The sequence below is a fragment of the Sphaerodactylus townsendi genome, linkage group LG07 (genome assembly GCF_021028975.2).
Source record: "Sphaerodactylus townsendi isolate TG3544 linkage group LG07, MPM_Stown_v2.3, whole genome shotgun sequence".
NCBI classification, from domain to species: Eukaryota; Metazoa; Chordata; class Lepidosauria; order Squamata; family Sphaerodactylidae; genus Sphaerodactylus; species Sphaerodactylus townsendi.
The window spans coordinates 25,597,453-25,619,074 of NC_059431.1; the positions used below are offsets into that span (position 1 = coordinate 25,597,453).

At 43.1% G+C, this 21,622-nt stretch overlaps 1 protein-coding gene across 2 annotated transcripts in view; it reads right to left on the reverse strand.

Annotated features, from left to right (window-relative positions):
- Window positions 1-324: 324 nt before the first annotated feature.
- Window positions 325-21,622, reverse strand: part of HCN1 (hyperpolarization activated cyclic nucleotide gated potassium channel 1) — a 216,653-nt gene continuing 195,355 nt past the window's right edge. Inside the window, exons 6-9 of one of the 2 annotated variants that reach the window (XM_048503378.1) lie at window positions 18,681-18,921; window positions 6,435-6,599; window positions 3,668-3,740; window positions 2,233-2,349 (exon numbers count right to left, since the gene is read on the reverse strand). In XM_048503378.1, the coding sequence (XP_048359335.1) occupies window positions 3,685-3,740; window positions 6,435-6,599; window positions 18,681-18,921 (462 nt within the window). In that variant the 3' untranslated portion in view covers window positions 2,233-2,349; window positions 3,668-3,684. Of the gene's footprint in view, window positions 2,350-3,667; window positions 3,741-6,434; window positions 6,600-18,680; window positions 18,922-21,622 lie in introns of both variants that reach the window. The other variant, XM_048503377.1, reaches the window with a different exon arrangement.

Here is a 21,622-nt window from a genome sequence, read left to right on the forward strand (position 1 = left end):
TTACAAAACCGTATGCTTTAACCCTGCCTTCTGTTATGGTATCCCTCCTTTTTGTGCAAACAGTACAAAAAAAAGAAAAGCCTAATTTTCTATGGTTGAAACTACATGCTGTAATAGGATATGTTATCAAATTATTATAGTACACACTAAGCAAGTTGTGCATTCCCAGACAAACAGGATGCTATAGTATACTCAGTTGTTTGTAGAACTATCACCACAGTCAACTAGAAAACTACAGTGAGGACAGAGAACACATTTCAAAACTGAACAAAAGCAGTGGTTGACAAAAAATCAAATAAAATGACTTCTTCACTTTAGTCAGGATTATAGGAAATGAAAGGACAATTCACATTTATTGTTTTCTAAACTTAAGATACATGTTAGACACCCCTCCCACCGAAGACAATCTAATATTGGGATGCAAGATGTACTTTTTTATTCTTCTTTTGGTTGGTTTTGACCCCCCCCCCAAATTAAACAAACAGACAAACTAACAAACAAACAAACAGGCATGCATGGAATATTTTCATTAACGGTCCAGGGTAAAGATGAGAAAGGTGATGGTCCTGGTGAAATACACTTAGCAGGATCAAGCATACAATTTTGCATTAAAACACTGCATGGAAAAGTAGCATTATAGGTCTCAAGCCATTACATTACAGTTGTGTTGCATTTTATAGTTAGTAAAATTTTAAAATGTTATATTTTGGCATGAAGAGCTGGAAACTAAATTTCTAAACAAATACTTTGCGATGGTACACCACACAGGAGCTATTTTTGTCATGAGTATTTGGGTCTAAAAAGTTATTTACAGAGAGATTAATGAGTCTCCACTATTTTTTTTTTCAATATGAAGACAGAAGTACACCCAGCTTTCTTAAAAAGAGTGATTCTGGGGCTAGACTTCATCAAGAAAAAAAGCAACGCTAGACCCTCTTCTGTAGATAGTCAAAATTTAATTGGTCCTTCAATCTAAACCTGAATATAAAGCACCATAAAAGGAAACTGGATCTCTAAAATGGGAAGTGTGATTCAATTCTCTTTGATTAATACAAACCAAAAACATTGATTAACAGCTCTTAATACCCCACAAACGTGTGTTGTATCAATTTAATTTAATTTGTGGCTTAGTTCCTGGAGTTAATAATACTGTCATTTTGCCATGGAATTTCAATTTCCAGCAGAACAGGAAATCTTGTTATAAACAGTGAAGCAGGTTAAAAATAAATCATATCACAACCAACAGTTTTAGACTCATTTAACAGTTTATAAGAAAGGAAGACATGAGAGGCTATTTGGATATCTCTTCTTTTGGATGTCTGTCTGTCTGTCTCTCTATATTGTACATTCGAATTTAAGAGTTAGATCTGTCTGCAGTTTTCTTTTTCAAAACAGACAGCTGGAGACAATATGTTAACATTGTTTCCTGGTAGTGATCTCAGTTCCTGTTAATATCTCTGCTTTATTCATAAGTCTGCATGGATCATAAATTTGAAGCAAACCGTGGTTTATCTCCCTCAAGTTCAGTGTTTAAGACTGTGGAAGAATCCTTTGGTGGCACGGCTGTGGATGGCGTGGCCCCTCGTGTAGGTGGAATAGCTCCTGAAGACATCTGGCGGAAAAGGGAGACCCGTTGCGGCACTGTCCCTTTGCTTCCGCTCTGGATGCCTGTGCTTTGGAGACTTGAGACCGGCTGGGGAATGGAAGCTAATGATTCTCCCACTGTTGGATGAGGTCTAGTGACCATAGCGGAAACTTCGTGTGGCAAAGAAGGCTGCGAGGCAGAGAGAGGCCTCACCTCTCTCGTCAAACTAGCATTGTGAAGAGCTTGCGTGCTCTTATGGACATCACTCTTCTGAGATGTGCCAGGCATTTGCTGTGGCTGCTGTGACTGCTGTTGTGGTGGTGGTGGTGGTTGTTGCTGCTGCTGCTGCTGTAGTAGCGACAGCTGTGAAGCCGTAGGTGTTGCATACTGAAAAGTTCGACCAGCCAGAGGGCTTTGTACTGGAGGACTGCAGACTGCTGAAGGGTAGGGGCTGGGGCTGGGTGAAAAAACGGTGGCTTGCTGGGGCATCTGTGTGCTTGGTGTTGGAGAATTCAGGCTCCCATGGGAGAGGTTGGGAACAGAATACACAGGTGGGGACTGCGTCCTGGCCTGCATCGACGAGGCTGCAATTGAAGTGTTCGAATTCAGTGCTGATGTCTGCGTCAAATTCAATGGAACTACAGCCTGCACCATCTCTCGGTCGTGTTTTACTATCTGCTTCAAAATTTCACTCTCTTGGTTGTTGAAAACGCCGGTATTGAGATCTTTTTGGAATTTCTGTAGGAGAAGTGAATTTTTCTTTCCTGCAGGAAGGGGGAGTGGGAGGGGGAGGTTGGGGGTGGGGTGGTAAAACAGATACAATGGCACGCAAAGTTGGCAAATTCCCGACACAGTGGAAGATATGCAAAAATATACACTATTTTTAGTGTATACTAAAATATACTAAGGCAACTGAAGGTCATGATGAAAAAAAAATTAAAGACCATCGTTAGCCGCATTCGCTCTGCATTCCCAAGTTGCCTGCCATGTTACAGCATGACAAAGAAGTATAACTGAGAATGGAACCAGGCAGATGAAAAGCTGAGGCTATGCAGAAAGGGGGTAGGCTTGATTCTTAATGGTTGAAAGCACTGACATTACCAGGGTTAAGGAACATTCCTTTGGTGTTCCCAAGTGCATCCATCCCTTCACTTTCTTCTAATCCTTTGCTTACAATAACCCAATCCTGGTGGCTACAAATGCCAGGACTGTGTGGTATTGGCATCTTTGCCATAAGTCCCAACAGAATATCTTTTTTTCACACAGAACACAAGAGTTCAGCTTGACCCTTTGACTTTACTAGTATTGCATTTCAAGGACTATCAGGGCCAACCTTCACAGACTTCTGATCCATTCTAACAATGGTATTTTCCTAGTTCTTAATGACAGATACCAAATGCCTACAAATACTACTACTTTTGTTTCCACTGTTGTTTTGATTCTTAATGAGCAAATACTCTGTGTTATCTAATAAGATCAATTTAATGACAGCGGAGAGGAAGGGAAAGGAAGCAACAAGATCCTACATATTAAAGAGGCTCTCTTTCTCCTTGCCATGCTGTCCCAATTTCAAAAAAGCTGAACCTGTTATGCAAGTTATAAACAAGTATGCCCATTTAACACATCGTCGAGAACCAATTATGAAACTGGTAAGCAGTGGCCACCAGATTGAGAAGGGTTGTCTTTCTCTCTGCCTCTGAACTAATATGAACCCGGTTGTGTAATAAGGGTCTCTGCAAGCAAACAGAAGACCTTGTCTACCTCTTATAGAACACAGGATGCAATTTGTAAACCCACATTCTACTGACTACAACAACAACTTTAATGCTCCTTCTTTTTTGCTGTGGCTAAAATCCTTAAACAAATAAACAAACTGAACAGTCAAACTTCAAGTCTGTATCTCCATATGAGTTTGTGGCAATCTCAGACTCTTGCAATAATCTGAAGTCTGGATAAAACAGCATTATTATTTAATCGGGCTTACATAGCCAAAGGGCTGGCAGTGCTGAGGGAGGGTAATGCATGCTCTGTGAACCTGGGCAATCGCTTGGGTAAGTTGGGGCTGGTGAAATGGAAAATTACCTTGCCCTTTGTCTGATTCACCACGTGGATTTAGCGATTGTCCCCAGGCCACTGGTTTCAGCCAAAGAAGGGTCTGTGATGACATCAAGAAAACTGGCCAATCCGTGCAATGATGCATTCCACATAAAAAAAGCAGCCTTGATGAGGCAGCCATAATGTGTGTGCTGGACTCAGGCCCCTTCCGCACATGCAGAGTAATGCACATTCAATCCACTTACACTGTTTTTTGAAAGTGGATGTTGCTATTTTGCACAGTAAAATCCAGCTTCAAAGTGCTTTGGAAGTGGATTGAAAGTGCATTATTCTGCATGCGCGGAAGGGGCCTAAACTAGAATAGTTGTATCGCACACCATTTGGGGAAGAAAAACCGCTTTGAGGCACACTGGCCCTAATCCATGCAGCACTGACACTGCTGAGAAGCACCCGCACATGATTAATAAACAACCAGAATCATGACATTTAGAAATAGATCCTCAAGGGGCACGGAAGAGCTTTTTGAAGCTCTTCGCATTACTTAAACTGCCTTGTGCTCTCTCTGCCTTTTACAGTAATACATTTCTTATTCATAAATTGACACAGTCGTCTAATGTAATGGAACAGAGTGAGCTTTATCTTTTTTTAAAAAATGCTTCTTAATACTTTAAATATTTGATTTAGAAATACTCGTCTTCAGTGTTTGCCTTCATGGAAAATTCTTTAGAATTTCAGCTTCCTTGTCAGTGAAAGCTTCTGGCTCTCATGGTTGAAACAGGGCTAGATGTGATTGCAAAATGGCCGCAGGAGGATGTGCGCTAGCCTGTCCTTCCCGAATGACTTCACTGTTTTTAAATGCCACTTCCTCCCCACCTTGCAGAAATCTTAGCAAATTCATCATTGAAAAAAAAAAGATTGATGAAGGACTGTTCTTCGTGTTAAAAGTAGGAATAAAAGCAAAAGTTTTCCCTTCATGCTTCTGCTGAAACATACAAAGAAGTAGGGATAGTGGTCATATCTACAGTGATGACCGGTTCCTATTATCTGGTCTGCACTAAGAATTTCAGGGGCTTCAATAGTGACCTGTAATACACGGTTTGCAATTAGGGTTGCTGGTGGTGTGGGCAATCTCTGTCTCCACTGATCAAAGTGGTGGCAGAAAGGAAAAATTGTGTATCTGGTGCCATGATGCCATTTCCAGGCAAAATTCCAGAAATGATGTCACATGGTAGTACAAAGCTCTAGAATTGCCACTGATTTCTACAGTATTTACATAGGGTATTGGGGGGCATTTATGATGTCACTTCTGCATTGTTGATTGGAAATGACCTCACAATGTCAGCAATGGCAATTTGTCAGGCTCTGCCCCTGGAAAGTTCCCCAGGTTGCCAGTTACGAGCTGGCAACCCTGGCAACATTAAGAGTGCTACTCTACTCACTTACCTGCTGCTCCAGCAGTGGCAATGCAAACAGAGAACAGTTGACCCCTCCTTTTCTTCCCCTATTCTGCTCTGGGGCTGCAATGGTAACAGCGGCAGGAAGAGAAGAAAGTCTTGGTCTCTTTCTTTCTGGACCTTCTCTCTCTCCCTGCCACTCTGAACACAACTACTGCAAGGGACCCTGGGAAAGGTAGTTTTCTCCCCCTGGCCACTGGGAGGATAAAGGAAGAATGAAAGAAGTAGCATTTCTAAGGGGAGGTGGTTTTTTTTTTCAAACCCAAGGTACCACATCTGGGGGTGCATTTTGTGGCTGCGCACTGCCCCCAATTGCAGCCCAATGGGGACTCCCCATTCATGAGCACAGTTGAAGGCTGGACTCCTGTTCACAATCTTCATGTGGAGATTGCAAATGGGGCCAGCCAAGCTTGCCCAACCCTCATCTCCATGTGGAGGTTGGGTGTGCCACATACACAATCTCCACGTGGAGATGGGAGTAGCAAGCACCCATTTGAGCCTGGCTAAGACCAGGCTTGGACCTAGTTCTAAGCTGCAGACTGCAACTTAGAGCTAGATCCAAGTCTGACCTCAGCTGAGCTCAGACTGAAGCTAACTGCTCTTGATCCTTCTAGCTTTCTAATGTTGGCTCCACCCACAAGCTCCATCTTATCAGAGGTGGACCTTAGGAGGTGGAGCCAACAGCTTAGTGCTGGATCCAAGCCTGGCCCCAGCCATGCTCAAACAGGCCCCTTCTGCTCCCCTCTCCATGTGGAGGTTGGGTATGGGGTCAGCCCTACGCCTGACCTCCTTGTGGGCAATGAGCTGGCTGCATTTGCAAACTCCAGGGGCAGTGAACTGGCTGTATTTGCAAACTCCTTTTGCAGCAATTACCACTGAAGCAGCAGGTGCCAGAAGTAATGGTGGCTCACAAGTGGCCTCGACAATTGTGAACCACTTTCAAACTCTTGGGAAAAAATTGGGAGCTTTATTGGTTGCTCCCCAAATAAAGATGTCACACACCAAGAGGCTGCTGAAGCTTTAGCAACTGACTAAAAAGGATAGAGGGAAAAAGCCAAATTGAACCATATCTACAGAAATTCAGCACATTCATTTATACTGTCACTTTTTCCCCATGACCCCAAGAAGGCTTATGGTTTTATGGTGGTAGTACCCACCAGTACTGAGTACTGGAACTTTTTGGGGCCGGCATTTCTCCTAGGTCCCAAGGGGTAAATTGGTAGAATCAGAGCAACTTTTTATATGAATACCGGCAGCTCTTTTTTAAAAACAAACCAAACAAACCCAAAAACATTGCATAGGATTGCAGAATCATCCTATAGAAGATTACAATAACATACCTATCCTGTCCAGTCTGTCAATGGCTACTGTTTCAAATGCTCTTCTCATCATGGGATATTCTTCCAGAACCTCATTAAAATTGTCAACAGAGAGAGAATACAATCGGCAATAAGTATCAGCTCGAACGCTGGCAGTGCGGCGACCTTTGGTCAAAAGACAGATCTCTGGAATACAGAAAAGAAAAGAACACAAAAAGAAAAATAGGGGAACAGGGGTTAACATGGATACTGAAAAGCGACCATGGGCAGGAAACAACAATTTAAATCCAGTTTTAATGCTTCCCATGCTTTTAAAGTAAACATGATGACTTTATCTTTTCAACGTTCAGACTTTTCTTGTTTTTTTTCCCCAGAACACAGAATCAGTAGCATAACAACATTGATAAAATGAATTCTTATGCAGAATCTAGGTTACTTATGATATCTTCCTGTGACCACTGGATTTTCTCAAGCTATTTTCTACCAACCTCCATCTATTGGTGAGGATTCCACAAGAGAACCATCTAGGGCTGGCCTGAAGTTAGTTTGTTGACCTAGCTGAAAATTCATAATTTTACCTCCCCTATAGAAGAAGAAGAGGAGTTTGGATTTATACCCTGCCTTTCTCTCCTATAAGGATTCTCAAAGTGGCTTACAATCTCATTCCCTTCCTCTCCCCACAACAGACATCTTGTGAGGTAGGTGGGGTTGAGAGAGTTCTGAGAGAATTGGGACTAGCCCAAGGTCACCTAGCAGGCTTCATGTGTACGAGTGGGGAAACAAATTCTGTTCACCAGGTAAAAGTCCACTTCTCATATGTAGCAGTGGGAAATCAAACTCAGTTCTCCAGAACATAGTCCACTTGCTCTAACCACTCTACTACTACTGGCCACATCATGCTAGACCTGGGGCAATGCTGTCCTCACAAATGTGTCCCCAAGTGTACTTCTGCTCCACACAAGAAAACAGTTGGAGTAAGGTACTGGGGAAGAGAAAGAAACACAACACACAGCCCTAGATTCTGGAAGAGGGGAAATAGTGTTCCTTCCTCTTAAGAAGAACCTTGCTAGATCAGACTAGTAGTCTATCTAGTCCAGTATCCCATTTCTCAAGCAGCCAACCAGTTGCCGGCCAAAAAGCAGAATAAAGACCCTTTTAGTCACAATGGCCAGCACCTGCTGATGGAGCTTGTCTCTAGGAATCTGTCAAATCCCCTGTCTATGCTAGTGGCCATCCTTTTTCATCACTATTCGTGAATAATACCACATGAGGCAGCTGCCTGAATTGTTTATTGGCAGGCACTAACCTGGGTCATCCGAATAATATGAAAATATATTTTCAAATGACACCAATCTCACCTGCAGGCTTCAACATTTATCAAATAAACATATTTGCTAGAGATTAAAAAGGAAGATGTAATCATTAAATACATCAAAGTATCTGTTTCATAACTATCATATTACCTCATGTGTAAATTAGAACTGTCAGCATTCAGAAATAAGTCTTCTGGATCAGCATCACTGGAAGTGTGAACGGTACCTTCACTGAGATACTGATAGCAATAAACCCTGTTCAGGCAGATGAATATGCCAGTGGGAACAGAGTCCCATCAATAACATCCAAGATACTAGGAGGTTACATCATTAATAGATGGATCACAATAAATTAACTTGGGGTTAACATCAAGTGTCATGACGGGAACTCCTGCAACTAAAACAATGCCACGAGGAACCATTGACTTCACATGGCCTATGCCACTGCTTGCAGGCAGCCTGCTCCCTGGGGACCAATGCTGTTCAGTGTTATGTTTCTGGCCACCTTCTGCTTGCGCTAAAAGGGGAACAGATTTTGCAAGAGAGAAGGAGAATGACTGCAACTCAAATAGAAACCCTTTTAGTTTCCTAAGAAACTTCTAAAAAGCTTGCTCCACTAAAAGGCAGTAAAACTGTGAGCTAATTATTGTCAATGTAATAGAAGTAATTCACAAGCTGCAAGGAGAATAATATTTTCCTCAACTTGGACTTGCTGGACAGAAAACCAGATAAGATACTGGTTCACCAGGTAAGCCTCTGCCACTCAGGTGGAGGAGTGGGGAATCCATGATGATGCGGCACAAAGACTAGGAATAGGAACTTCCCCACACCCACATTGAATTGGAACTGAAAATGGCAAGTACTGGCAAGAGTTGGGGAATTGATATAACAGCTTAATGACTTCCTGATTTCTCACCTAGGATGGTGTAATTGTGGAGCATGTTGGATGACATCTGAGAAGAGCCAAATTTAAATTGCCATTGAGTGATGAAGTGATGAATAACCCTGGGTCAGGAATAGTTTTGAGGATAATATGGGAAGGAGACACTTATGTATTTCTTGAAGATTAAGAGAGCAGGTTACTTGAGAAGAGGGCAAGAAAAAAACTTAACAGGTGAATGAGAAGTCCACACAAAGGCCTAAAGGTCTGGGTGTGAGAGACTGACAAAAAGTCTTGATCCAGTAGACTGTGGCATGCTCATCAAGACCACAACTTTCCAGAACATAAACCACTGCTCTAACTGAGAGCCAGCATGATATAGTGGTTAAGACCAAGTGGATTCTAATCTGGAGAACCATGTTTGATTCCCCACTCCTCCACCTTAGTGGCAGAAGCAGTACAGTACAGTAAACCTTTATTAGGCATAAAGTGGCAGAAGCTTATCTGGTGAACCAGATGTGTTTCTGCACTCCTACTTTCCTGCTGGGTGACCTTCAGCTAGTCCCCACCTACCTCACAAGGGCCCCTTCCGCACACGCAAAACAATGCGTTTTCAAACCACTTTCACAACTGTTTGCAAGTGGATTTTGCTATTCCGCACAGCTTCAAAGAGCACTGAAAGCAGTTTGAAAGTGCATTATTCTGCATGTGCGGAATGAGCCAAGGTGTCTGTTGTGAGGAGAGGAAGTAAAAGAAGTTTGTAAGCCACCTTGAGTCTCCTTACAGGAGAGAAAGGTGGGGTATAAATCCAAACGCTTTCACTCTCTTCTCTCTTATGATTGCTCTATCTCAGATGTGTGATTGGATCTTCTCCCACAAGTCTACAATCAGGGACAGAGCCTGAGGCAAATTGTGCAAGCCCAGGGGTAGGGAACCTGCGGCTCTCTACCAGCCCCTACCTGGTAGGGGTAGGGAACCTGCGGCTCTCTACCAGCCCCTACCAATTGGCCATGCTGACAGAGGCTGATGGGAATTGTAGTTCCTGAACATCTGGAGAGCCGCAGGTTCCCTACCCCTGGGCTAGCCTGTACTGTTCCACTTAACCACAGATTCAAAAGAGGTCTCTTTTGCCTGGGCCAAGTGCTGCCATGCAGGGTAGGAGAGAGCAGAGGTGGATGTTCTCCTTGAGGTAGGTTGTTAGCCTCAGAAAGAGCTCCAAGCCAGTGCAAGTGGGAATTAACTTTTAAGCATGTAAATCTCTCACAAGTCACCCCCCATCTGAAGGTTTACCAAGCAAACATCAGCATCATCTCTCACAAATCACCTCCTACCCCCAGCAAAACATACATGGCTCCCTCCCCACCACTTTCCTAATTGTGTCCTCACACCAACCCTGTGAGGTAGGCTGCTAGCCTGAGAAACAGCTCCAAGCCAGTGCAAGGGGAATTAACTTTTAAGCATGTAAATCTCTCACAAGTCACCCCCATCTGAAGGTTTACCAAACAACCATCAGCATCACCTCTCACAAATCACCTCCTACCCCCAGCAAAACATACATGGCTCCCTCCCCACCACTTTCCTAATTGTGTCCTCACACCAACCCTGTGAGGTAGGCTGCTAGCCTGAGAAACAGCTCCAAGCCAGTGCAAGTGGGAATTAACTTTTAAGCATGTAAATCTCTCACAAGTCACCCCCCATCTGAAGGTTTACCAAGCAAACATCAGCATCATCTCTCACAAATCACCTCCTACCCCCAGCAAAACAGGCATGGCTCTCTCCCCACCACTTTCCTAATTGTGTCCTCACACCTTCCCTGTGAGGTAGGCTGCTAGCCTGAGAAACAGCTCCAAGCCAGTGCAGGGGGAATTAACTTTTAAGCATGTAAATCTCTCACAAGTCACCCCGCATCTGAAGGTTTACCAAGCAAATGTCAGCATCATCTTCAGTTCTGCTGCTGTTTCTGGGCTCCCTGCTCAGCTTGCCTTTTCCTGTGCCTGCTGCCGGGGAGAATGCTTCTGAGTAATGCCACAATTTAAGGCGAATAAGGCATGCTGGGTTAGAGGGAGGGGAGGCGGAACTCCCCAGTCCTGCTCCTGGGAGCCCAGTGGGACTTCTCCCCCGCCCCCTGGACACTCCAGGCCACCGTACAGAGTGGGCGGGGTTACGACAGGCACTGGGAGCAGTCCGCTGCTTCAGTGCCTGCTTTCTAGAGCTTGCTCAATCCCTTGCTGTGTAGGGGGATGTTTTGGCGCCCCCACGTGACCTCAATCGATGCGCCCGGGGACAAGGGGTACCCCATGTCCCTAGGCAGGAACGCCAGTGCCCCAGAAAGTAGTTTTCAAAAGCACTCAAAAGCTGACTATTGAGAATCAATTCATGTGAGGCACTAGGGATGTGCGACACAATTTCAAGATATGTATTTTAGCTTCCAAAAACAGCTGGGGTGGGGATATGAGTTGGAGGAAGGATTAGGGTCATTAGAGTCAAAGTACTGAGGAAGGGAGTTTAATTTCCCTCATGTTGTTTCTCCAAATGGGAATGCTTCCTGGCACTAGGCTTCTGGAAATGTTACTGGATTATTTATTAAATTGTTAATGCAGCTCAGTACTAAATTCCAGTTGGGAAACAAGAGTTCTCACCTCTCCCCAAATCAAGCATGATTATCCACATTAGTTTCTCTGCAATTATGTTTTGGAGCTAAAATGCATGTATGCAGATCCAGTTATGTTAGATAGGCTGGAAGAAGGGTTTATTGAAAAATTATACCTTTAGCTCTGTCAGGTGGAGCAGGAGCTCCCCGGAGGCCATGTGGCTTGGGCAGAAAGGCACTGGGTTGGATCCAACCCATTTTTCTACTGGTGAGAAAGGGAGGCAGGACATGGTCAAAAGTCATGTGGCATGGAGGTTGTAAAAAGGATGGGGAGGAGGAGAGCTGGAGTGAAAAAGCCATTGGCAGTGCACCTCACAAATTAATTACTTGTCAAATAAAATTTTTCCTCTTTGGGGAAGAGCCTGCCTTTTTGCTTCCTCTACTCTGCAAATCCAAATGGTATATAATACATAAATGTTAATGCCAAGTAGCTTAGGACATAAGAAGTTAGAATGGAGATGAGCAACAGCAGCTCCTTAACACGGCATCTGTGTTGAAACAATATAACAGGCAGGCATGTTAGGGCAAATGGTTAGATTTAGGTTATGACGGCCTGCAGTTCCAAGGCTTTGAATAAGGGAACAAGGATTGGATGAGTCTCTCAAGTCAATCCTTAATCCCAGCAATTTTTCAGTCAAAATCGATCCTCCATTTTTTCTCAGAGGAAATTCTTTGAGACTGGTGTCACTCAGCGAACAAGTAGCTAATAGAAGCCACTATCTTAAATATTTGCAAAGGATATTTATGTGGTTCTCTGGAACAGGAGCAAGCCTCTCTCTCTCTCTCTCTCTCTCTCTCTCTCTCTCTCCCCCTGTCCGGGGGTCGCTGCGCCGGCTCGCCCCGGACTCCGATGGCTTGGGGGTGGGGCCGCCAGCGCGATGGCAGCCGGCCGGCGCAACGCCCCGACCCGCAGCAGAAGTGCCAGCAGGGGGGCGGAGCCGGCGGACGACGGGCGCAACGAGGAGCAGCTGCGGCTTAGCCGGCAGCTGCCCCGCCTCTCGCAATCGCCGGGGCACGGAAGCCTTCAAAAGGAGAGAACCGCTGGGAGAGCAAGGCTGGCCGCAGCAGGGCGTGGGAGGGTTGTGCGGGAGCCCAGGGAGGTCGGGGAAAGCATCGTGGACGAGAGAGAGAAAGAGCGACGAAGCAGAGGAAAGAGGAGTGAGAGAGAGTGGGGGAGCAGAAGGAGGAGGAGTGAGAGAGAGAGGAAGAGCAGAAAGAGGAGAAGTGAGAGAGAGCGGAGGAGCAGAAGGAGGAGGAGCGAGAGAGCGCGAAGGGGAGTGTGGAGGGTCCTTGGTGGGGGAAGAGAGGAGTCCAAGGAGGGGAGAGCAGCTGGCTGGGAAGAGGGCAGCAGACCCCAGTAGGGGGGCAGCCACTCCCAAACCCCAGTAGGAAGAAACCCCAGGGAGTGAGGGCTGCCCTCACCCCTTGAGGAGCACCCTGTGGCTAAGGCAGCTGACCGCATTGAGAGCCCCAAAGACCGGGGCCACAGACGAGGAGTCCATCACCTCGGAAAGGGACGGTGGGACGGCTTGTCAGCCGCGGCCACAGGAGGGGGAGGGGGATCGCCACACTCCCCCATCCCCATTTCTACAACCCTTCCTGAGAATCAGCCACACTGAGAATTGCTGTAATGCCTGGCTGACAATGTCACACTAATCCAATTACTGCTACATAATTTTCCATATAAAATTACACTTTTCAATGTAATTACTTAACTTGCAACATCACATCAATATTAGATTAAAATGTGAAAATAAACGAGCAACATAACCAGCATGCAGTTTCCTTCTGGCGATAATATGTATGCAGGACTGAAAGGTGAATGAAAAGTCTACCAACAGTTTTGCCACACACAGCATAGCTGGCATCTTATTCTCATTTTAAAATGACAAAGGTGTGAAGTTGTTACCGCCCAAGAAAATGGCCAAAATATTTTCTTGAGTTAAGTTACACAACTACACTGGATCCATGTCAAGACGCAGAGACCTGTGTGGTATAGAAGCCTCCATAAGGCTTGCAAAGGACGTAAACATGTGATTGTGCCAATGTTATATGGTTTCTCTCTTGCCTCTGCCCTTTTAAGATGTAATGAGAGCCCCCTTTAGAGTTGAATGTATGATTTGCCCGCTGTTTAGGATTATAGTTTGATTAGGTTCTCCAGTTAGTTTAAGGTTTTGTTATTGTTAATTTAGGAGATTCTTATGTGCTTGTACTGTAAAGTTTTCCCTAATGTTTAAGTTTAGAAATGTTATTTTTGATATTTGTGTTTGTTAGTAAAAGCAATAGCCTGTAGAAGCTGATATTAAGGGACAAGGAAGTTAGCCCTGGAATGCAGCTTAGACCAACACCCTGCCAGCTCCTTAGTGAAGACAAAGACCCCCTTTGGTTTTGCAAATTAAATCTGATAGCACCACCCAGAGGTTCCAGCCATTGGAAAACGTGTCGGGACCACCATTGGACAGTTTTGAACTCTCCTTTGTTGCGGAGCTGAGGCACGGGAGCCTCAGGTCATAACCGAAGGAAACAGCCATTGATAACGTAGATGTGGTAACGAGCCCACCCAGATTCTCTGGATGGACCTTTTCCGCTCTCCTTTCAGCACCATTGCGAAGTCTCGCGTGAAGACGCTTGACAGTGGGATTTCGGGATCCCATTCACAAAAGTTGTAATTGTATCTTCCTTTTCTATTGTTGTTTCTTTATTGGTGTTCGGTAATGGACTTGCCCCCTTACCAGCCCCCTTTACCTGCCCCTTTGCCCCTTTGATGTATGTGTATAAAAGTTCTTGCGCTTGGTTAGGAGGGCGCGATTCTTCTGCCCGAGCTGTCACCACCGCTTCCAAATAAAATACTTTGCCCTGAAGAAACATCGGCTTCCTGTGCCTCGATAGGTTGCTGAGCTGAAATCACTTATTGTTACCTGAGAAACAGCGGTAACAAAGTGATTTGTGATACCTTAGAATGCAGGTGGCCTGAAATATGCACCACCAGGAAAAGAGGCAAGTTTGTTCCTTTTCAAAGCTGCTCCTTGCCAGCTGGGCTTCAAACTGAAACTTGTTTTTTCTCAGTCAAAGCAAAAACAATATTCCCCTTCCATCGAAGTCCAAAAGCATTTCAACTCTCACCTAGCAAAATAGGTGTGCTATCTCAAGCTGTTCTTGATTTCCCATTAATTAGAGTTCATTGTTAGTGGACAAGCCATGCCAAACTGTGAAGGGAAACTGAATACAGAACAGAACATCCGAGAACATTCGGAACACCTCGTGCTCCAAATGTGTCACAGCTCAAGTTTCCAATAGAAGTGGCTTAAGATGACTTTTTTGAAGTTTCATTTCACAATTACAATTTTTTGAGCAGTTACGAACAGGTAGCACAATTTTAAAAAATACTGGCTTGCTGAGATCTTTTTTTAAATTTAAATAACACTTTCATAAAGATTGCTTCTTCATATTCAGATAAAATGTAACTGAAGCTCTGCATGGCTTTGCCAATCTCTTGCACATTTGTGTGTGAAATTTTGCTCTTGGAGCCCTGCCTTGGCCAAGGCATGTTAGGGCTTTTCATCATCTTCTACAGAATTGCAGATTTCAAATCATAATGAATTATATCCTTCCAGCTGAGGAAAGCTGACTTCAGCTTAAATTTCTCAGTGGGAAGTGGGTGTTTCATCATGTACTAGGACTGTGTATATTATGTTGCTGTCTAAACGAGGAAGCTGCTATCTAGGCCATACAATAGCTTTCATCAAGAGGAAGATGCAATGTGCTTTACCTTTGGGATGGTCACATTTTAGCTGAAATATTCACTATTAGGAAACAAAGAAGTTTTTTCTTCTTCTTTACAGTCAAACGAAGAAATGGCTACATTTTATTAACGAAACTGTTTATCGACCATTTTTCTTGCCAACCATTTCATTAGCGAGGATTTAGAAACAAGGACAAGGCTTCAAGCATATTTTCCCCCACCATGCTAAATAAATGGATAAATAAATGTTACATTTTACTGCCTCAGAGACCAACCCAGACTCTTACATTTTGTTTCTGCAAGGCTCTTAAATAATTCAGTTTAGGTTTGCCAGCTCCACCTTGGGAAGGTCCTGGAGATTTGGGGATAGTGGATGGGGAAAGTCTGGGAGAGAGGAGAGAGCTCACTGTGAATATGATCCCACAGAGTCCACACTCTAAAGTTGCTGTTTTCTCCATGGAAACCGATCTCTATGGTCTGGAGACTAGTTGTAATTCCAGCAGAACTTCCAGCCCCTTGTCAAGATTAGTCATTCTGATTCAGTTTGGAGTCAGACCTGCCCTCTTGTATTCGTCAATAGTTCAGGACCAGCTTTCCTACATACTTTTTCTCCACATTCTATTTTCAGTCTCAAGAGAGAGCATCCTCCTGAATCGCCATTTGTCTGTTGGTCCATCCATCTGTCCAGTGTGGGGTACTGGTTACAGGCAGTGGACTGTAATCTGGGAAAACTCATTTGAGTCTCCACTCCTCCACATGAGTGGTGGACTCTTGTCTGGTAAACTGGGTTTGTCAAAGTTCTTCAGAACTCCCACAGCTGTATGTACCTCGCAAAATGAATTATTGGGGGGAGAAGGAGTTTGTAAGCCCCTTTGAGACTCTGTATGGCTGAGAGAAGTGGAATATAAATCCTATCCATCCATCCATCCATCCATCCATCCATCCATCCATCCATCCATCCATCCATCCATCCATCCATCCATCCATCCATCCATCCATCCATCCATCCATCCATCCATCCATCCATCCATCCATCCATCCATCCATCCATCCATCCATCCATCCATCCATCCATCCATCCATCCATCCATCCATAATTTATGCCGGTGGCGGTGTGGGGACTGCTCGCATGAGCAGTCCCAGCTCCCTCCCTAGCCAGAGAGGCGGCTCCACACGGAGTCGCCTCTCGGTCGCCCTCCCCCACTCACCTGCCTCTCCAGCGTTGTTCTGGAGGTCTGCAGGGACCTGCCCACACTGCCCTCCGACCCCTGGAGGTTGGAGGACAGCGTGGGTGGGTCCCTGCAGCCCTCCAGAATGACACTGGAGAGGCAGGTGAGTGGGAGCGATGGGGAAAGGGGTGGCTTCCCTGCGATGCAGTTCGCACCACGCCGATGGGAAGCTGTCCCTCCTCAACAACCTCGCTCGTGAAGCAAGGTGGGAAAATGGTGGCTTCGCGCTGCTGGGGGGGAGTGAGGACGGCGCTGCTTATGCGAACAGCTCCCTAGGGATGGAGCAGAAAATAAAGGAATAAAAACAATGTCTTACTTAATATTAGCCTTCTGGTATTTCCTTATTGCCTCTATAAATCTTGAAACAGAGTAACAGAATCATTTACATCCAATAACAGCCACGTCACCCATGCCCTTGTATGACCAGATGCCCTGATACAGCCTGAACAGAAAGTTGCTTGGTGATACTAAGCCAGGACACACTGAGAGGCATTCACAGTGAAATGATGGATGCTGAGAGAGGAAGATGAAAATATTTAGACTAATTTTGCTTAGTCAGCTTCCACTTTGTCCCTGTAATATTCAAGAAAGTACAGCTGTAATCTGCATACTATTTCTGGGATGAGAAAAACAAAACTGACTTCTTGGCAAGTCTGTTGGCCTAGATAGTTTGTGGATTGTAGTGTTCAGTCTTACTTCTACAACACACCACAACAAACAATCCACATACTCTCCATTTGCTACTAAGTCCCAAAGCAGATGCTGTTGCTTGATTTATTAAATGTTTCCTAACTGAAGGCAGGCAGACATGTTGGATGGAACATATTGTTGGAACAGACACATCTGCAGCTTTATAGAAGAAAAATTCTTGGCACCTGTTATATATGCATATGGAAATTTATACCTCTTCAGCAATTCAAACTAGTGCTGAGATTTTCTTTTACTGATTTAGTTTTGAGGATGCCAATTAATTTCCTGCATAGGGTTTGCCAACTCCAGCTTTAGGAATTCCTGGAGTTTTAGGGTAGTTCCTGAGGATGGTGGAGTTTTGGGCAGGGGAGAATCTAGCAAGAATGTGATACCATGAGTCCACCCTTGGAAGCTGTTATTTTTATCCAGGGATCTTTGGAGATCTGTTATAAGTTTGAGACAACTCCCAGCCACCCTTGAAAATTACCATGAACTGTTTTGATTTATCCATGAAAACAAGGGTTGGCTTTTAAAATAATGTCTAATTTGTTCTTAAAACTGCTTAAAATTTGTCCATGTTTGTTTTTTTAATTTTTTTTACTGAACGTATACATGGAACAAAATGAACTACACAATTAGAACATAGTTGCTTAAAAAGAGAAAGACTATGTACAAGAACTTTGTACTAGAAAGCCATAGTACTAGTACTATGTACTAGAAAGCCATAGTACTAGTACTATGTACTAGATAGAATATGGTTGAACAGAACAAAATAGCAAGATGGTAACATACAGCATTCTAAGCAGTAAGTAAACAGCAGAGCTCCATCTTCTGGCCAGAGCACTGTGTGCCCAATCATTGAAGCAAAACAGAATATTCAAAGCAAATAGCCCCCCAAAATGTATAACTCCAACACATTTTGGGTTACACAGTCCATCATGGATACAATGCTTAATCAGTTAAGTTACAAAAGAAACACTGAAATGGATGGCACAGAATAAAATGGAATAACATATTTGCTCCCTGTCCTAACTGTTATAAAATAAATGAAGACTGTACCATGAATCGTTATCATGATAGAATAGGATTCTGTTCTGTGGGCAGTCAGGGGATTTTTGATGGGAATGCAAAATGAGTCAGAAGTTTCAACTGTCTTTTGATGACTTCCTCTATCACCACCTTAAATTGAAGCTTACTGAATGTAGAAAAAAATGAGTTGTAAAGTTCCATTACGTTATTTAGAAGCTAGTAACGTGTCTTGATGAAAACAATCCAGGCATTTTAAATCTGAGGTCAGTTTGTTCCTTTCCCGTTTAAAAATGTAAAGGGTCAAGAGCCTTAGCTGTTAGCTGTTGTTTCCCTTGCTGAATAAGAGATGGTTCCCTTGCTGAATAAGAGACGTTTCCCCAGCCAGCCTTCTCTCCTTAGCTTCCTACTCGCATGTTTCCCTAAAACCCCAAAACACTCATAATTCCAAGATACAAGTTACATTAGGCCCAGAATTTGGGGAGTGCTTTGTGTCATTTTGAGTGTCATGGACCCCACCCAAAGAGATAATTTTGGGCATAATTGTGGCTTGGGCATATCCAACTGCACACGCCTAGCTCAGTTATTCTCATACTGCCCAGACCTTCATGTGTGAAGCAAATATGTCTAACAGTTGTGCAACACTGTCTTTGTAACTCTGCTGAATCCAAATGAGTTTAACAAATCGACATTCCTCCTTTCTGTACCATATCATGTTTTTTTCCCTTTGTACTTACCTCCAAAGTAGGACCCATCTGTTAGTTTCATCTCTTTACTGGATTTAGTGATGACACCAGCAACCCCATGTTGAATGAAATACATCTTCTTCCCCACGGCCCCTTCTCGGATAATATAATCTCCAGGCTGGAACACTTCAAACCTTAGTTTGCTCAGCATGGCAGTAACAAAATTTGGGTCAGCATTCGCAAAGAGTGGCATTGTGGCAACAAGCTTCCGGCAGTTGAAGTTGACGATCTCCTAAAATGGAAAGAAGACGATAATTTTAGGCTGATAAATGTTTTATGCCATTTTAATGCTTTGGCTGGGCTTTTCAAGGGCGGCAGTATTTTTAGTATGTTCACTATGTGAGCTACCATGAGAAAAATCTCTGGAGAGCTGGCACATAAATTTTCTAAACAAATAAATAATTAGAGTCACCACAAAGTTCTATTCAAGTAAATCACAAAAGGATAATCGCGTTCAATCATCATGTACAACAAAATCATCACAGCATCTAACAGTATTATAGTAGAACGAAATCTGAGTTCGGTAATTCCTTATAGCACAATGGAATCTTCCAAGCGATAAGCTTTGTCAAAGCTCATCTTTTCCAAATACAAAATACTGTCTTATACTGATCATAAACACAGTGATATTTGACTCTTAACTCAATTATTTTGAACTCTGGTATGTAGGCATAGGAACAAAATCTTTAACAAATGTTCTGACAACATATCCGATATTTTCAAAAGTTGCTTATCGAAGAAAGAAGACACTTCTCTCCTTGCACATACAAATTAACAGCAAATAATATTATCCATGAACCTACTATATGTTTAATTGAAGAAGTATCATGTCCTAATTGAAGTATCATGGAAACGCCTTTGGAAAGGGGTTTTGCTGATTTTATTGTCTTCTGTAGTGTTACTTTTGAATGTACAGAGCAGACATTAATTAACAAGCAACATTTGCCTACTGGTGAAGAACAGAAGAAAGTGATTAATAACATGGGTGCAATGAAGGCTGCAACTTTCTGCCTTTCTATTATTATATCTATTCATAATATAAAGATTATATGTAGATATAAAAGGTTGCATCAGGTAAAAGGACATATTTTTCATAAGGAACCACCCTATACCAATTGCTTTTCCTAGCAGTGATTCATGATAAAATTACTCTCACTTCTTGTTATTCATTTCCTTGGGACATGTCACTTCACCATGAGAAAGTGGAAGCTGAAGAGGCTTTCAATATAATGTCAGGCTACACCAGACCAAAAAAAATGCCCTTTAAAAACCCCCAGCAATTCTCACTGTCTTTGGGTTTAACTGCTGAGCTGGTTCAAGATCTGCACAGGGGTGGGGGGAGAGGGGGAGGATTGAAACCTTGAAGGGGCTCGATGAAGGCATGGAAAATGCTTGGAAAGTTCATGTCTGCTTTTACAAAGAGACAGGAAAAAGACAGACCGAGCAAAGTCTCAGATATAAAAAGGCCAAAGCAGCAAGAAATCCACGAGATCAGTGGTTTTGAAAACTTTATGTTTCAGGGAACTTTTTCTGCATTGATTGACCTGCCCCAGAAACCCACTCTTTTGCTCCCTTTCTCTCTGTGTCTTAAGGCAGTGAACTACTTAATATTATCCTTTTAAAAAATGTCAACTCACCTAAACGTTTTGTCCAAGGATAATCACAGACCAAAAGAATATGTGTAAATGATCTTTTCTCATGCAGATTTATATAAATATTTTTTAAAAATGCAAAGCTAAAGAGCAAATATTACTTTAGCTATTGCTACTTTGTGGACAGAAGAAGTCTAAGAAGCAAAGGCAAAGTAGTCCACTGTACAAGTACCAGGTCATTACTGATCCATGAGATGAATCTAGAAGAAGTCTAAGGAGTGATTAAATAAATATGATGGCTGCTATCCATGTGTTAGTAAGTGAGACTGCCAGGATTTTTGCCAACTTGGTCCTTTTGCCTTCAATTTGGAATTGAGAAGGTACAAGGAAACAGAGAAATATTTCTAACAGTGCAATCCAATGCTGATTTTTTATGCCATCAAGGCGATCCTATGTGGGGTTTTCAAGGCAAGAGACATTCAGAAGTAGTTTGTCATTTCCGGCTTCTGTATCATGACCCTGGGGTTCTTTGAAGGTTGGGTTGCACCTGCTTAGCTTCTGAGATCGGACAAAATCTGGCTAGCCTGGGCTATCCAGGTCAGGGCTGTGCTGAATCCCCCCCCCCCCAATAAAAATAAAGAACATGGCCACATGAAGCAATGTGCCAGCAAACCAAAAAAGGAAAGAAAGGTGGAAGGTGACAGGTGATAGCTTTGTTGTCATGTAAAGCCCCGACACATTTCACTATTTAAGCTTCATCTGGGGGAATCTATAAAAAACATATATTTTACAATATGTATTAACTACTAGATGAACCACATCTCTAAAATGCCCTTAGGGGGTGGATGGTCTATCAAATTAAACAAACAAACAGACAAACATTACAAACTATAAAAATTAATATTAATTAAAAAGACAGAATAAACTCAATAAATGATACATTAATCAGAATAAGAATGTGCAGATTTATTTGTTTTTATATATCTCCCTGATGCAGCTTAAACAATGAAATGTGTAGAGGCCTCACATGATAATAAAGCTGTCACATGTCACCCTGCATCTTCTTTCTTTCTTTTTTTTTGGTAAGATGAATCATCCCCATTTAATTCCACAGGAATCAATTGGCTTCAGCTGTCACAACTATGTGCAGGACTGCTGTGAAAATCTTCTAATCCTAATCACAACTGGAGTTAAGCTGAAATGTTGTGTGTGTGCGTGCACGTATATAGTAGACAGACAGACAGACAGATAACTTACATAGATATATTTTTCTCTCTCTTCCTTTAATTGGTTAGATTTAATTATATATACTAAGCCCATACATTTATATTGACTAAAATT